At 42.8% G+C, this 18506-nt stretch overlaps 1 protein-coding gene across 1 annotated transcript in view; it reads left to right on the plus strand.

Moving 5' to 3' along the window:
* Window positions 1-810: 810 nt before the first annotated feature.
* Window positions 811-18506, plus strand: part of radil2a (Ras association and DIL domains 2a) — a 20875-nt gene continuing 3179 nt past the window's right edge. Inside the window, exons 1-12 of the mRNA XM_079365426.1 lie at window positions 811-1428; window positions 2033-2371; window positions 2624-2859; window positions 4524-4855; window positions 7442-8131; window positions 8731-8768; window positions 10252-10412; window positions 10491-10606; window positions 13632-13851; window positions 14010-14182; window positions 16972-17116; window positions 18426-18505. Coding sequence (XP_079221552.1) covers window positions 1301-1428; window positions 2033-2371; window positions 2624-2859; window positions 4524-4855; window positions 7442-8131; window positions 8731-8768; window positions 10252-10412; window positions 10491-10606; window positions 13632-13851; window positions 14010-14182; window positions 16972-17116; window positions 18426-18505 — 2658 coding nt within the window. The 5' untranslated portion in view covers window positions 811-1300. The remainder of the gene's footprint in view (window positions 1429-2032; window positions 2372-2623; window positions 2860-4523; window positions 4856-7441; window positions 8132-8730; window positions 8769-10251; window positions 10413-10490; window positions 10607-13631; window positions 13852-14009; window positions 14183-16971; window positions 17117-18425; window position 18506) is intronic.

Raw genomic sequence — 18506 nt, forward strand, 5'->3', positions numbered from 1 at the left:
CCCTCTGCAGGCTCGCGTCAAGCTCGACAGAATGTGACAACCCGGACCGGAAATCAGAGACGGAAACGCACAGAACATCTTGTTAATTTCAACTTAAAATACAATTTATGGAATCACGAGTATTTTCTGACACACACACACACACACACACACACACACACAGAGAGCGAGAGCATATATATATATATATATATATATATATATATATATATATATATATGTGTGTGTGTGTGTGTGTGTGTGTGTGTGTGTGTGTGTGTGTGTGTGTGTGTGTGTGTATATATGTGTATATATATATATATGTGTGTGTGTGTGTGTGTGTATATAGATATATATATTACATCAAGTATATACTTGAGGTATTTCCAAATTACCTGCAGGAGTTTAAAATCTGTCAGCCCTTTGTACAACCTATTGTACATAACACTGTAGTACCACTTATGTCCACATAATGGCAGCATTTCTCTTTAAATGCGCAAAAGAGTAGAAACATTTTTAAGCAAAAAGTTTGTTTATGGAGGAGACATAAAGAAAAATGTTGAAATAAGTTAAAGACATTTTATTATTTATTTATTTATTCATTTATTTATTCATCATTTTATGTCTTCTTGTTTATGTATTTTAACATTGAATTATTTATCAATTCTTTTATTTATTCCAGCATTTACTTATACATTTAATTATTTATTCGTTTATGTATTCATTCTTTTATTTATTCCAGTATTTATTTATACATTTATTTGCTTTTGTCAGGTGTGTGTATGAATTCTCCCCGCCTCCTCGCGGCCCAGGCGCGTGGAGTTGAAGTGACGTCACATGTAGTGGCTCGTGTCTCCAGCAGCAGGTTCTCCCTCTTCATTCAGTCCCCTCCAGTTTCCCGGACCTCTCGGAACTAAATCACCTCTGTGGATTTACCTCAGTCACGAAAAGGGGAATTTTGAGAATCGAAATGTCTCCTCTGCTTTTCAAACTTTGTTTGGATTTTATTTTACTGACAACTGATTTAAATAATCAGCTCTTTATTGCTTTTCCTCTAACTTGTGTGGGAATTTAACTCTGGACCATCTCATCCACCAAGCCTACACTTTGAGTTACTTTAAAACTGACGAACATACTGTAAGGTCGTGTTGGACACCTTTTCGTGATTTATGCGGATTTAATTGTCGACTTGGAAGCGGAAATTTATCGTCTGGATTCTACTTTTCTCCTTTTCAGCCAGTCTACCGGCGAAGAATGTTTATTGCATTCTCATATTAATATTTTACAGTGTTATTGTGTACATGTAAGACCAAACGTAAGGATGATTTCGGAGGAGAGAAGCATTCACGTTAATAAACAGGCTCTGAACTTCCCTGTGGGTTTACTTATCCGCTCTCCAAAGAAGCGCCTGGCCAAACTGGGGAGGAAACCCAGCAATGGATCTCTGCAGTAAGTCTGTAAACACCGCGATATGAGCAGGCTATAAATAATATGAAATAGTCTGTGAGGTGGTTCCTCTTAACTTAAAACCATTGAAGATATGCACAGTACCATTCAGTTAGCCATTCACTTTATTACTTATTATCATTTTTTTCCTAATATCTCAACTATTCCATTACAATACTGCCTCTTTTTTTTTTTTTAAGTAAAAATAACAATTTCATAATTTCTTTATATGTTATGGCACTTTTGACATAGTGATTTATGAAGTGGTCAACAACTTTGTGAAGTCTTGAATTTCCCTCGGGATCAATAAATTATCTATCTATCTATCTATCTATCTATCTATCTATCTATCTATCTATCTATCTATCTATCTATCTATCTATCTATCTATCTATCTATCTATCTATCTATCTATCTATCTATCTAAACATAGGCAACGTTTTCAAGTTTTAGTCACCTTTGTTTTAATCCATGAAAATCCCTGTGGACATTCACACCCGGGGTTTTAACTCCTTTTGAAAGGCTCACACTAAAATTACAAATCTTTAAGTTTCACCTCATCATGCATGTTTAACACGCTTTCATCTACCCCTCTGTTCCCTCTCAGGTCCAGTAACTCGGACAGCATCGTCCAATCCTCAGACAGAGTGGTGGTCCGGCAGCCGGCCAAGAGCAAAATCCGCCGCCACAATAACAGACTCTCTAACGTTTTCAACCACAGTCCAAACCTTCGGGACAGGGGACGCCACGGCCTGCCACCCAGCGGAGGCAGTCTGGCCGGTGACAGACAGGCTGCAGACGACCCAGCGGAGCTGTCCAGTCAGATGTCCGTACCAGGCATCCTCAAGATCTTTGGAAGCGACATCTGTCAGGGGACAAACTACAAGAGCGTGCTGGCAACCACTCAGTCAAGTGCTAAGGAGCTGCTGAAGGAGGCCTTAGAGAGGTGAGGGGGAGGGGCTTCAAATGTCAAGTTTTTTGATGTCATAATGGTACTGGACCAAATTAAAAAACATTTCTAAATTTTTAGAATTGGTCCTGAAAGAAAAATAAAGTGTAACCTTTATTCTTTGCCAATCAACTTTATGGTTGTTGAGATATTTCAATGTGGACATTAGTGGTGAAACAATGCCCATCTACTGCAGTCTTCCTGTTTCTAATTGTTTAATTGTTTTAATCTGTCTGTCTGGTTCTTTAGGTACTGTTTGGAAAAAGAAGACCCCAGCGACTACGTCTTGTGTGACGTGATCGGACAGACGGGGACGGTCAACCAATGGAGGAGGGAGTGTTTCCGGGTGGTGGGAGACCACGAGAAGCCCCTCATGCTGCAGTCACTGTGGAAACCAAAAGAAGGCTTCTCCAGACGCTTTGAAATCCAGCTGAGAGCGAGCGTAGAGGAGCAGAGCTTAAAGGACAGAGACACCGTGACGGCAGGTAAATGTCCCGTCTCTGGTCTGCTTCAGGGACCTCACGTCAAACCGTCCTGAGTGATAAACATAAGAGAGCCTCGCATCTGTACTCCTGAGCACTAAATCAGTGAGTCTGTGTGACATGGGGGAGCCTTTCTCCTGCTCTCCTCCGACCTTATTGTGCAGCTTATCAGCGGGAAGAGCAGAAGAGAGAGGGAGGTCAGGAGGAACAAAAGCATCAGGGAGGGACACGGGAGGTCACTCTGGCCCCTCTCTTATCTTTGTTTTATTGCAGGGGCCCCTCCATTAGGGCCCCGTGAAACACGGAGGCCGCTCCCCCTTCTGAATGTGTCCACTCGCCCTGTTATTCTTTCAGCCAGAGCTCACTTCCTGCTCAGGGCGCTCTAAGCGACCATATTGTCTCTGGCACAGGTCTGTTGTGTTTCTCCCTGTCTTACTTCACCGATTTTTATTATCACTGTTATTCTTGGTCCAACAACTTTCTGAAACATATTGCTCCTCTGCAAGTAGCAACTTAGCTTAGCTTAACACCTTATCATGTTTTTTTTTTCAAACATAAACTGAAGTTTGAAAACAACAGTTCGAGGAAATGTCTTGTTTCAGACTATTTCTTGGCTCTGAGCAGCAAAATACCAGGAAAGAGTCTGGCACATAAACCCCATGAAACAGGAAAGTGTTGGTTTTTTTATGCGGATTAAACAAACAAGATTAAATGTGTTGGTTCTTGAAATTTTAGAGTGCTGAAGGAGAATTTTGTTACCTTTGGAAAGAGCCGGGAAAGCTGTTTCCGGACTTTGTACTAAGCTTTTTTTAGCCAGTTATTTTTAAGGAAATGATATCTGGGTTTCGGTGTGAACGTTTGAGTTTCCAATGATGGTCCTGATACACAGTGGAGAAAGAGTTTTAAAATCTGCTGCCTGAAATCGAGTTCGAGTGATTCTATCCTCAGGGACACAAACCTTCCCGTCCACAGTGTACGTGTTTCAGGCTCTGCTGAACAATATGGAGCGCACTGGTTTTCACAGCTGATAAGCAGAGCAGAGTGGCGGGTGTGGAGTCTGCTCACGTCAGACGGATCCGAGCGCTGCAATCGCCTCCCTCTCCTGCACATTTCCTCTCCTTCCTCTGCCTCTTGTTTCATCTGAACTGAAGCCAGAACACTGTTTGACCACAGGAGTTTCAACAGGAGCTTTTATCTTGTTTATTTTTTGTCTGGTCTATGGATTTAACTCTTAAACATAATTTCAATAACCACTTCCCTTCATGATCTTAGCATGCGTCCATATTTTGTTTTCTATGTGCAACAGACTTAAATGTTAAATAAAACATGGAGTCAGTTGCCTTGACTTTTAGCAGTTAAATGAAAAATGTAACAAAAAAGTTTTTTGCAGCATGCATTTAAGCACTTTTTCAGACAAACTAAATAGAAATAATCACTGATGTTAATTTGGGTAATTTTTGCTTTTGAAGTCCTTATTGGAGCTTTGACAGAGTTTTTTGAATTTCTCAGTTTCAGATCATGTTTAACTCTATATGTAGATTTTTTTACATTCTGAGAAACTGTTGTAGAAATGTTTTCAAATTTTAGACAAAATGGAAATGTAATGGGCCTACTCAGGGATCACTAATGAAAGTACTTCCTCGTGTTTTCGTCTTGTTGTCGATCAGGGATCAACGCTCAGGCCCGCAAGCTGCAGAGGAGCCGCTGCAGGGTGACGTCTCTGGTTGTGGACAGCAGTGGAAATGACGTGGACGGACTCGGCATGTGGAGGAGTCTGAGCGAGATGGACCTGCCTGCTATGGGGAAAGAGGCGGAGCGGACGCGGCAGAGCTCCGCCCTCAGAGAGGATGGTAAGGCTGAAGCCGACAAGGAGGAGCTGAGACTCGGCCTGGAGAAGGAGGAAACAGAGAGCAGCGATGATAACACCACCCAGTACTCAATCCACCCGCCATTCGACTTCCCCTACTTCCTCCTGCTGCAAGGCTACAGCCACAGACAGGTGAGGGGGGCAGAATCACTAATGACTTTTCCACAACTAAGTTCAGCCATCTTTGTACATTCACAATGACTCTATGATGTTGTAATATTCTTGTCCCAGTAAAATTTGCCCTTCGGTGGATGTACACAGCAAGAGCTTCACATACACAAAGTCAGACTTGCGCACACACACACACACACACACACACACACACACACACACACACACACACACACACAGCTGAACAGTTTGTTCTTGAAGAAGCGTCTCCACCTCTGTACTGACCTCAGTGACAGTCTGCTCAGTTTGTTGGCAGGTGGACGCAAACAAGAGCTTAGCCGACACACCAGGGTGTTAAGACCTTCAATCCAACACTTTCCTGTTCTTAAGAACCTGCAGGAGAAAATCCAGAGTCAGAGAGCAGAGCTTTGCAGGAAGAGGAAAGACACACTGTAGCTGTCTTAGACGTACTCTGACACAGACTGAAGCTGTCCTATAGAGAATGAAGTCGCTGTCTGTCAGCGTGTCCACATGACGAGACCGACTGTTCATATACAGACGGGACGATATCATCTGAGGACATTTAAAACTGACGATAACCTTGATCACAGGCACACTGTCATGACTCGAAATACGCTATGTCAGTAAAGAAGCTGTCCTGTTGTGACTCCACCACGCTTGCCTTTTATTTATTTAATTTTTCGAGTTCACCTGTCTTATAAACTTAACGCGCTTCATTATCACATAAAGCTATTTCAGTCAGGAATACTCTCGTCACAGGTTTAACCACTTATTGCAGTTGTGTTTTGTCCAGTTGTATTTGGTTCTGCTCTTAGCTCTCAGCGGCATCAAGGCAGCATGCCGCAGATTTTGCTGAGAGTGCAAATCTTAAATTCCCCCCATGGGGACAGAACAGAACTTGAATTTGCTTGTCATCGTACTGACATCTTGCAGACATAAAAAGCAAACAATACATCCGAGAATATAAAATGTGCTGACTGAATCTGGTGGGGTGGTGGCGGTGAGAATTTCACCGCAGTGTCTCAAGCAGCAGAGTGGATGTGATGCAAGAGGAGTGAGATCATTGTAAACGATGCGGTCTAATGTGTCCCTGTATATGACACACTACTCGTCTTAGGTCTTATTTTGTCCACAACCCAAAGATCACTAGTCATGGAGAAGGACAGGAACCTGAATTCACATTTAACCTGCTTCTGGAGAACGAGCTGTGCAGACATTAAGAGTCATGCTCCTGGTGATACCGTATCATGTCCTTACTAATGCGCTTAATGTGGTGACCCTGAGGTCACTGCGTCTCTCTAATAAGCCGAACCGTTCCTGTCCGTCTTCACGCTGCGTCTGCAGGTTGTCCTTTCCTCAGCTGATCCCGCTGCTGTTCACACGCACATGGTTGGATCGTTCCCAAAATGTTACACAAGAGCAAAATCCCATCAGTCACACACACACTATCAACAGGAAGAGTCTGTTCTTTAAGGTTATTGGATTAAACCAGATAGGAGTTTTAGGTTGTCTCGTTTATTCCATGGTTTTTGCTTCCCCAATATATGATTGATTTTTTTAACGTCATAAAAAAAACTCTGGCCTAAACTTTTGGTTGTAAAACTCCAAAGTAATGCAATTACTGTGTTTTAAGTTTTGACATGTAATTTTTAGTATTTTGTTATTTGTCTACATCAGTGCTCAAGTTTCAGAAACCTCAGTCACGATGTTTGAATCCAGCAATTCCATCAAATTTACCGTCAAGGCATAATAACATGAAACAGAAATGTCTTTGTTCAGAAAGATAATCAGTTAAATAAGCACAGCTAATTTAATGGTGGTTAAGCTAACAATTACTTGGGCTATCCATTGTCAAGTTGTTTTCATAAATAGTGAAGCCTTTGTCGAGCTGGTCAAGCATTAGCAAGTCAGCTAACTTGTACTGTGAGTGACGAGATTGTCAAGCTAGCCAAGTCGTTGTTAAGCTAGTTTGAATTACACTATTTTAAAAGCAATATCAAGATATTTAACTTCTTGTAATGCTATCAAAGTTGGCGTCAAGCTGGCACCAGCTGTTTTAAGGTGTTAAGTGGAATTTAAGTTGTTTCAAGCTAGTTAAGTTGTTTTCATGTTATTCAACTGATTATTGAGCGGGTCATATTGTTTTTAAGCTAATCATGGTGTCATCAATGTAGTCAGTCAATTTTTTTGACAAAGTGTTGTCAAGCCAGTGGAGGGTTTTTTTGTTAAGCTAGTTGTTTTGTTGTCGAGCAAGTGAAGGTGTTGTCAAGGTAGTCATGTTGTTTTCAAGCTCTTGTGTAGTTGTTTCAAGCTAGTCAAGCTAATGTCAAGCTGGACAACTTGTTTATGAGCTAGTCACGATGTTGTCAACCATAGTTTAAGGAAGTCAAATTGTTGTCAAATCTTGTTCCTGGTTTCACTTGCATGTGGGCCTTGAATAAGTTTTAATTTAAAATGATGTTCCATAACTTGATTTAACACAAAATTAGATGGTCTAAAGACTCAAATAAAAAATGAACTGATGGAAAAAAAAAACGTTTTTAGTGTCCCACATTAGACACATCTTTTTTTAACTTCTTTGTGCAGGATTTTGTCATCTACCTGATGAGTGGGACTAGCACCATCTTCGGCTGCTGCAGGGAGCACTGTACCGGTGAGGATGAGGAGCGGCTGAAGGTGGACATCCTGCTCTTTGCTCCTGACGTGTTACCTCAGCACTGCTGCGTCCGACGCCTGGACTCTGTCATCCCGACGTCCACGGGGGACCACAAAAAGACTTTAACCCTGCTGAAGCCCCTCCACGGTGCTCCTGTCACCAGAAATGGTTTCCTCCTGAAAGAGGAGCAGGAGCTGAACCCTGGGGACTTGGTAGGTCTTGGGGAGCACTACCTGTTCTTGTTTAAGGATCCGACCAGCACCTCAGGACCCCGGCAGACCCCCCACTGGATGAGCAGACTCTGCCCGAACTCTGACACAAAGACTTCCTGTTTTTCCTGTGGCTCCTCTGTGGGTATCAGAAGGTTCCAGAGAAGGTCTTTACCGCCTCGATGGAGGGACCTGGAGGGGACGGAGGCTCTGCTAGTCTATGAGCTGGATCAGGAGGAGCGGATACTGCAGGAGGTTATGGACATGTTGGACCCAAGTGGAAACGAACCAAAGCTGACGCCTGCCTTCCTGCTGAGCCTGTGCATCCAGCACTCGGCCTCTACCTTCCCTCTGACTCACCTCCGACAGCTGCTGCTCCAAATTGCCAACCGGATCCAGATGGTGATGTGGGTGAGGATCAGGCTTTGCTATCTCTTTAAAAAGCTTTTTTCAATAATGCACAGAACTCCTGAGAATTTCCGCAAAGTCTTTTTTTTTTTGGTTGAGCTTCATGTGTTGAGGATTTACTTTTATTAAGGTAAAGAAGCTGATTTGTACTCCGCTCTGCTTGCCTGTATGCACTTTTCCACTCATTTGTTGATACTATGAATATGTCCAACTACACATTGCCTTGATATTAAGACAATAAAATGTCATCATAAAGTCGGAAAGTGTCGCTTTGTAAACAATCTTGCCTTTCCTCAAGGTTGATTTAATGTTGTCCTGCCTCCTGAGAGTCTCCACAGCCTGACAGGGAAACTTCACTCTGTGAGGGTCGTGTTTGACTGAGCATATCAGGAAGACTGGATTCTCCAGAAATGTTCAGGAGTGCATGTGTGAAATCAGCTAAAGTGTTACGTGTCCACTTGCCACTCTGTTCCTCTGAGTGTGAGTTTAATGAAAGGCGCCTTCAGGGTGGATTATAAAGTACATCAGTTGGTGTAGTTGATATTTAGCTGATGACGCTTGAAAGAAACTGATATTTTCTTTACCTTTTTTATTTTTTTCAGGAGAAGACAAAAGAACTTGCGACAATTCAGCCAGAGAAGTGAGTAAGAAGCTTCCAGTGTTTTCACATCGTCCCAGAAATATTTGACAGTGACCCCGAGAGCGACGCAGAGAGCAGAGCAGAGCAGAGCAGCTGCTGCGCACAATGATATGTGACACCCACAATCCCTTCAGTTTTACTGTTTGAATAAAAGACGAGTTAGAGTCTGATTTTTACAACTTAGAGGACAAAGAGGGTTTTAAATACAGGATGTGCAAAGAGAACATTTCCCACAGTCTGTTCTGTCAGAGAGAAAAACAGCGGAGAGTGTTCGAGCTTCATCACCACGATGTCCATGTTCCTCTGTTTGCATCAGGAAGAGAAGCAGCACAGTTGAATTCACGTCTGTGTGAGGGAAGTTAAAGTGAAGGAGAGACAGAAGTGTGAGAGGTCTAAAAGCTGCAAAACTGATCATTAATGAAACGATCAACTCATCAATTATACATACATTCTATTTACAGTAACTGAAAGGCTTTTACTTTTTTTGTGGGGTAAAAAAAATCTTTATTATAATCCCGTTGAAAAGAGAAAAGCAGCAAATGTTTACATTTAGGTCGCACTCACACAAGGTAAAGGTGTCACTCACACTGCTCCAGAGCTAACTGGGCCTGAGCACAGTTCCCTCTTGAACATAACATCCTAACATGACATATCTTTACGTAATGTGGCTTTTGGCTTATTCTGAGTCATGTTAGTCAGAAACAGCCAGAACACTCGTGGACTTCTCTGGAATGAAGGCCGTCCACGTTGTGCACCCGCGTGCTTGTGATCGTGCAAGAACTGTACCATGCTGACAGTCCTTCAAGCGTGGGCAGAAGAGCACGGATCACTCACACTAGTCAAGCTAACTGGACTTTAGGGGTGTACTGTATATATTCAGACTTTGAGTTGTCAAATCAGGTCAAGTAAAAAAAAATGCTAACGGTGTCTTAACACTTTGTGGGAAGTGACTTTGCTCTTTAGATTTTGCAGACTCGCCAGAATATTAGAGGAAGTTAAAGAACGGGGGTTGACCTGAGTCTTCCTCTGTCAGAGTTTTTGATAAGACTAAAGACTGAACTAAAGAACCTTTTTTAGTAACACTGAAGTCTGACTGAACCCTGTTGTCACAACAAACATAATTAGAAGCTAAACATAGACTAGGACATTTGTTTTTGCACTAAGGAGTGTTACGGTTCACATGGGTCATGCTTGGGCTGATTCCATACAAATTCAATTCAACATGAAAAAAAAACGACAACAAGTCCCGGCTGCTTCTTTTTTGTATGTTGTTTAACAGCAGTTAGAAAAAAGTTACAAGCATTAGGGCCACCTGGATTGAGATAATTATTGGTTTCCATGGATACAGCTCAGCCATACCCAAGGAACAGAGGAGATTAAGATCATATTTCACGTTTGGTTGTTTACTGAATCATGTTGTGTGTCAACATTGAGAGCGAACTGATGATAAAAACGTATCTTATTCTCTGTGTTTCTCTATCAGGAGCCCCGCTGATGTTCAGTCAGATCCCCTTCAGCTTCTCAGCATGTCGGAGCTGATCCCAGGTCTGCAGCCTCTCATGCTTTGGATGTCCAACTCCATCGAACTGCTGCACTTCGTCCAGCACGAGGTTCCCCAGCTACTCTGCAGGCCGGAGGATGAAGGTCGGGCCTTCAACAGAGCTCTCACAACTGTCTGAGCTGCAGTGTTTCTGTGTATTTAATGTGTGTTTGTATGTGCAGAAGCCGTGTTGGACTCTGAGATTTCCAACACTCGGACAGCCTGTGAGGAAGCCATGACCGTCCTGGAGGAAGTCATCATGTTCACATTCCAGCAGTCCGTCTACTATCTCACAAAGGTCAGCTGATGCACATCAATTCTCTCAAATACTAGCTGGCTTATTGTACATGTTTGTAGGTCTAAAATTTAAAGATGGCATGCAACAAGTTAAGTCTTTTTAGACGTAGGACTCAATAAATCCTCTTTTATATCAAATACATCGTTTCGATGTTTTGGGGTCTTAAAAAAAGGACTTAAAAAGCATTAGATTTGACTTTTATAAATAGTACAGGAACTCTGTGAAGTAACACGAACATTGACATCACAGTGTTTCACTTCCTGCTGACCTGTAGAATCAGAGCATGGCTCACATGTGAAGCAGGAAATCAGACTGCATAAACACCATGTTCTGTTTTCATTGAGCGTTTACCAGACAAAAACACCACCACAGAATGGAAACACTGATTTGTCCGTCAGGGTTAGTCAGGAAGACGGCTGTCACACACCGAGCAGGGTGAATTTATCCAGCGATGGGAACATAAACAAAGAGACAATCTTGTCTCCCAAAGGTTTCACCGGTTTGATGGAAAACAAAACTGTGATTCCTGATAAGGTGAGAACATCTATAGGCACATTTCCAGAGAAATAAGCAGGAACTTGTAGCCTTTGGAACTACTTTTTAAAAGCTTGTTCATTTCTGCATTTCCACCTTGAAGATACGTATGAAAATGTATAATGTAATTCTTTGAGATCTGCTGGTAAGGACTGCTGATGTTATTGTTGTCCTTTACCTGTCTTCAAATCTTGTTTTAAAAAGTTTAAACTTTTTAAAACTTTTTTTCTGTGTTCACATACTTTGCAAAAGATTTTTGCATACACTTTTTTTATTTTTATTTTAGGTCAACATTTCAAGTTTCCACTGGTGTTCAGCAGCAGATTTCTAACTACGGTGGCTGAGATCAAATGTTTAAGTTGTTTATCCAAATAGAAAACTTCAAGCTGAAAGTCAAAGTTCCAAAGTTTAGGAAAACCCTTTTTCCAATTAAGTTCTTTCTGGAGTGTAAAACAATGTCTTTAGACTTGATTTATAGTCTGGTCCTTGCTTTGAAAACGCTAAAATGTTTCTGTGCTGGAAACGTCAGCAAAGAGCGGCAGCAGTCGAGATGTGAAGTTATGTATGGAGACATTCATAGATGACTCATTTGAAAGTTAATTAAACGCCAATTTTAGTTACTCAGCTATGCTTCATGTGTTGAAACAGCAGTAAAAACAACAGAAGAGGCCCCGAGATGGAGCCTTGGTGAACACCTTAAAGGACAGTAACAGAAAAGATGAAAAAGCTGAAGATTTGTTCAACAGCTTTAATGATTAAAACCTCAATGTCAATCTAAACAAACACTTCATCTGCATCTGAAAGTGCATTTGAGGATGAGTCTGGATATGCAACAATACAGCCAGACCTTTTGTTATACAGCCTGACAGGATCCTCCCAGTCTGATTTATGGGACCTTCCCACGTTAAAGCCAGTTATTAAAGTATGTCTGGGTTTTGCAGAATCCAGAGAACAGTCTGCCCTGAACTGAGACTGTTCCTTCCTTTGCTTCCCCAGTCTCTTCTGCTGTTTTCAGCACTCATACATTTCTTGCTTATGCATCAAAATAGACATTTTACTGTCTAGGCTATGTTTCATGGTCTAAATACGTATTTGCTCATTTTCTCTTCCAGTGACAGGAAGAGCTACAAGCTGCAGTCTGTTTTCTGCAGAGGAAGTAAACTGTGACCAAAGAAACTCCCAACAGGGGACAGGCGGGAAGAAATGACAAACCTTTTTCCGTTAAAGCTCCGATGAGGAGATTTTAACTGTTTATGAAACAGAATGAGGAAGTTTAAAGAGCTAAAAAAAAAAAGGGGGTAACATAAAGGTTAGATTTGTATCAGTAAGTTTTCAGCCCTGTAACTGTTGCCATGGATAGGAGATTTGTTTTTTGTTTTTTTACATTTTCCATTGAATTTTGAAAAGTACACAAAGATTTTATGTCAGAAAACATTAGCTAACGATGTTCATGACACGATCAGCTAATCGAGAAAACGCACTGCTTTGGCCACAGGGGGCACCAAATTTAACACAAACTCAAAGTTCATTTTTGTAACCTCTTCTTTCTTTTTTGGGCTGTGTCTTTTTTAAAATTGAATCAGAATAATGTCGATGGGAACATTAACACAGGAAAGACATTCTTTTCTCCCAAAGTTTCTCAAACTAATATCAGAACCTCGATAGACAAGTTTGTCACTTACAAAAGAAATTTGACCTCCAAGCCTGTTAATTCCTGTGATTTCTCCAGGCAGCATCAGCTGACAGCTTTTTCATGCAATTCTTCGGGGTGTTCTTACTGGGACTGTTTTATTACCTACAATGGCTACAGGGGGCAACGAAATCAAAACTTACTGACATTGACTGGCACCTTACAGGAGCTTTAATATTACCAAATGTTCAAGTCAGCGCAGTCAGAGAGCGTTCTTTCAAAATAAAGAAGAAAACACTGTCGTCTATTTATGTGATGAGCATAAACTGTGTTAGCGTGCTGTGTTTAAAGAACGATCTCACCGCTCAGTCTGTATCAGTGGTGAGCCGTGAGCACCTGTAGATGTGCTCAGCACTCTGTACATTTCCAGCTGACCTGCTGCTTCAGGCATGCAGCTTATTGTCGACTTTATGGCTTCTTCCAGTCTGAGGTCATTGTCTTAGTCATGGTGAGTGAGTGAGTGTGGGTGTGTGTGGGGGTTTGTGTCTTTGTGTGTGTTTGTACGGAGCTACCAGGTGATGTCATGCTTTTGAAACAATGGTCGAGCTGTGTCAGAAGGAGAGGAGATAAGAGTCTATCTAAGCGACGACTGACAAAGAGCGAGGTTCAATAAAAAAGCTTGTTTTTGATTCAGCACGATTTCTTCTCGTTTCTGTTTTCGAGATATTTTCGATGCTTTCAACGGCTGCTTTGACTGATCTTTGGGTACAAAGAAAAAACGCCAACGTCAACGCTTTCTTGCTCTCTTTGAATATCTTCCTATATTGAGTGTTTCTGTCACTGTGTCGTGTACTCCCACAGAGCATGTACTCGGCGCTGCCTGGCCTGCTGGAGGGGAACCCGTTCTCAGAGAGCGGTCAGCTGAGGATTCCTGACGGACTCAGCAGCATCCTGGAGGTTTTGAAGGAGGCCTTGAAGCTCCTGACTGCTTTCCAGGTCCATCCAGACATCTCGCTACAGCTGTTCGCCTACCTGTTCTTCTTCATCAACGCCTCGCTGTTCAACACGCTCATGGAGAGAGGTAACACTTTCATCTTTGATAAGTCCTGACTTTTTTAGAGATGCTATAAACGCTGTACGTCTTTGATGACCTCCCGTTTAGTTCCTTATTGTAAAAACTGATCATGGCCTTTGAAATCATGTAGCAGTTTGGTAACACGAGGCATATTTGTCCTCTAGGATCTGTGTCAGGGTTCTACCAGTGGTCCCGTGGGGTTCAGATCCGGGCCAACCTGGACCTGCTGATGGACTGGGTCCAGAGTATCGGACTGGGAGAACTGGCCACGGAGTTCTTCCAGAAGCTCTCTGCTGCTGTCAACCTGCTGGCCACGCCCAGAGAAACCCTCCAGCAGGTCAGACACCATCCACTTCTCCTTCCTGTTTGTCTCGCAGCGGGCGGGCGCCACCCTCTGAGTCGACTCGCGTCAGTGGGAAACATTTTCATGAGCTTACAAGTGTGAGAGCGACATAAATATTCTGTGTTGAATTCAAAACGTAGGAAACCTGAAACTCACTGAACCTTTCTGAGTGCAGCGCTGTTTCTACTTGTCCTTTATCACGCTTCACCACGTCATAAAAACTCACCAGTGTTATCGCTTTATGGTTATAGTAGCACTAAAAACAGAAAGCTCCAACGGCCTCGTTAAAGTAATCAACACATGATGTCATCGTGTAAATAATAACACAGACCTGACTTCTTCTTGTGAAACAGCGTGTGTGTGTGTGTGTGTGTGTGTGTGTGTGTGTGTGTGTGTGTGTGAAACAGTGTGTGTATGAAACTGTGTGTGTGTGTGTGTGTGTGTGAAACTGTGTGTGTGTGTTTGAAACTGTGTGTGTGTGTGTGTGTGTTTGTGAAACGGTGTGTGTGTGTGTGTGTGTGAAACAGTGTGTTTGAAACAGTGTGTGTGTGCGTGTGTGTGTGAAACAGTGTGTGTGTGTGTGTGTGTGTGTGAAACTGTGTGTGTGTGTGAAACTGTGTGTGTGTGTGTGTGTGTGTGTGAAACTGTGTGTGTGAAATAGTGTGTGTATGAAACTGCGTGTGTGTGTGTGTGTGTGTGTGTGTGTGTGTGTGAAACTGTGTGTGTGTGAAACTGTGTGTGTGTTTGTGAAACAGTGTGTGTGTGTGTGTGTGTGTGTGTGTTTGTGAAACGGTGTGTGTGTGTGTGTGTGTGTGTGTGTGTGTGTGTGTGTGTGTGTGTGTGTGTGTGTGAAACAGTGTGTGTGTGTGTGTGTGTGTGTGTGTGTTTGTGAAACGGTGTGTGTGTGTGTGTGTGTGTGTGTGTGTGTGTGAAACAGTGTGTGTGTGTGTGTGTGTGTGTGTTTGTGAAACGGTGTGTGTGTGTGTGTGTGTGTGTGTGAAACAGACAGTGTGTGTGTGTGTGTGTGAAACAGTGTGTGTGTGTGTGTGTGTGTGTGTGTGTGTCCGCCTGGCCAAAACAAACTGAATCCCTCGTACTGTATTCCACAGGGAGAGCTCTTTATATGTGTTTTTCTCCGTGTTTGGTGTGTGCTGAACAGTCGTTGCTCGCCAACCAAACATTTAATCTCCTTAATCACAGCGCTCTCTTAGTTACCCATTCTAATCCTGTTTAAAGTGTAAACCAGAGAGGAAGTGAAGCTTGCTCGCTCTCTCTCTCTCTCTCTCTCTCTCTCTCTCTCTCGCTCTCTCTTGCTCTCTCTCTCTGCTGCTTATTTAACGCTCTCAGGCATTCAGAGAGAAATCAATACACGACAGGTGCACAGGTATGTGAGGAGATGAACAGAGGTCATTCTAAAGGTCAGGCTTACAACTCTGTATTTTTTTACTGTTCATTTTTATTTATTTATTTTTTTGTTTGTTTTCTTTAAATCATCTGAAGCTAATAAATGTTGGAAGCCGTTTGTTTCTTTAAGTTGAGCTCAGTACAGTTGATTTATATTCTCCTCTCCTCCCTGACAGCTGCACATGTTCAGCCCGAGGGGGAAAGGAGCTCTGTTTGAAAAAGTGTAACGGAGTAGAAGGATTGTATGATGTATGATATACAATATGCTACATGCAGAGCGGATTCCAAGCTGAAACTATGTCTGCTCCGTCTTTGGACTCTGGCTTCTATATTTGGAGAATCTGGGTTAAACTGGAGGCCGATTTCAGCTCTCTGAGGTGACACCTGTTTCCATGTATGGCTCCTGTCGTCTCCTCACAGCTGTCAGCGCTGCGTCCTCGTCTGTTTTTTTGTGGGTTTGGATGGTTGTCAGGAGGCTGTCGGTTTAAAGCCTCTCCGCCCTGCATGAGGTCACACTGTGGCGGCACACACCCTGCACACATTTCTGAAGTTTCCATCTGGACACTTTGGACTTTTTAAAGATCTGAAGAGGCTCTGCGGTGCTGATTTAAACAACAGCCGAGGGATGTGGCACTTTGTTTGGTGGAGAAAACATTTGAGGAGATATTTTAGGAGGATAAGACGACTGAACATGATATCTCAGACATAACAAGCAGACGGTTTTTTTTATATTCTGGTTGTTTATAGGCAGCATTTAAACTCCTTTCTGCTGAGCTCAGCGTGTCGTTGACTGCCTTCAAAAGTGTTTTCATGTGTCGTCGTGGCCCAGACGTGTCGGGGCAGAATCCTCATCCAGAGATTCAGCTGCAGACAGGCTGGAAGCAGTTTCAACTGTTTGTGCCGTCTGCTTTAATAAGCACATGATGGATCCCCTGCAAAGTGACTCACGTGTTTCATCTCCTCCGGCCGCGTTCTGACATTCACACATCGCATCAGCCCGAGAGGAGGAGAGATGATTCATGTTGATCACAATAAACTCACCTGTAATCCAAAATCATCTGAGCGATGGAGCTTTGAAGATATGAGACCGACAGACTGAGAAGTATTCTCCCAGGAGGCTTTGCTGCCTCGTCTGGCCCCGTGGTGACAGATCATAAAACTGTTGGAAGATAATTAGATGTAAATGAGAGCGGAGCAGTGACTGTTTAAAAAGCGGCATGATGGGAAAATACTTGTTGGACCCAGCCTGTTATTGTCAGCACAGAGACAAGAAGAAGCTCCTTCTGATCAGCAAACGATAAAAAGACTTAACATTAGATATTTTTAAGAGTGTCTTTACTCCATGTGTCTCTGTGTCTCTTCCTTGTCTGTCCTTCCAGGCGTCCTGGGCGTCCCTCAGGGTCGAGTTTTCCGCTCTGAACCCGGCTCAGCTGCACCACATGCTGAGGGAGTACAGCTCGGGTAAATCCTGCCCCCCCGGCTGGACGCCATCACAGGACGACGTAAAGGACGCAGTCAGGACGGGTAAGAGACGCAGAGGCGTAAACGCTCCGGGAGAATAGTATTACCACAGGCGTCACGCGACTTTCTGCACGTCGTTGTTCACTTTTGGAAGTTTTTTTTTAAAAATTGCCATTTTAATATGTTTCAAAGTTCATGTGAAGAACTATTCTCGTGTTGGTTTTGGCGCCCCCTGTGGACAAAGCAGCATCTTTACGCTGATTGAATCCTGTTTGTGGTCATTTCTGCTTTCTTAAGAGTCATTTGTATTACCCCGGAAATCTTTGCTGAGAACATTTGGTTTCAGGGATCAAAAATAACTTTTTAGAAAATGTCTATATTACTTTTTGTAGTCGTTTATTAAAGTATTTAAATCCCCCCGTCATGGGGCCTCTCAATCAAAACAATAACAAAAGATGACGTTGAAGCGAGTGGGGAATCATGGGAGTGATTCTTTCTGTTACTTTCACCCCACCCCTGATGAAAACGACCTCCGCGCTGACTGCAATCAAGACGAACGGGCGAAACCGTTTACAGACAACGTATCCAAGAATTCATTATATGAAGTTTTTATCACGGCAACAGTTCGGCAGCTTTCAGGAGAAATTCCTTCATCTGTATGTGACAGTCTTTGACGTGACATCTGGTGTTTCCTTGGCAACGATAAACATGTTGTGTCTGTCATTTCTCCGAGGTTTATTCCATTTTTAATGAATGTAGATATTTGAATGTAAACGTTGGAATAACTTTCTACATGTTTCAGCTTTAAGACGATTACGTGATATAAAATAGAAACATGTCATGAAGCCTTAGAAACTAAGATGTCTTTATCTGAAGATAGGAATCAGAATATGGATTTGATTATTGTTCGGCGTGTCGAGGGAAGAATCACACAGCTGTCGGCACATTTAGCCGTGTGATTTAATGGCGTTAGCTAAAATAAGATTTCACCTTCACACACCAACACAAACACCTTTTAAGTGTCGTCCTTCCTCTCCGAGTCTAATCTCGTCAGTCTGTCTCCACCAATCAGCTTCTGTCCACAGCTGACCTTTTAATCTCACCTGTGTTCACCTCTCAGAGCGAAGACACATCTGTGTCACCTGATCCAGAATCCGCAGCGTCACTCCTCGACGTTATTACGGCTTGCCCTTGATATCGCCGTTTCATATGTTCTTATTGCGCTGCCTTTTTTAGCCGTCGATGAAAACGCAGAGACACTTCAACTGAAGCTGTGATTGTGGTCAGGTCATCCGTGATCCATGATGTCTCTCTCTCTCTCTCTCTCTTTCTCTCTCTCTCTCCCTCGCCCTCTCCATCTCCATCTCTGTAGCCGACATCCTACAGAGTTTCGACAGTCACCCCCCTCTCGTCCTGCCCAGCTCCTCCTTCCACCTTGAGCTAGGGAAACCCC

The sequence above is a fragment of the Symphodus melops genome (assembly GCF_947650265.1).
Source record: "Symphodus melops genome assembly, chromosome: 17".
NCBI lineage: Eukaryota > Metazoa > Chordata > Actinopteri > Labriformes > Labridae > Symphodus > Symphodus melops.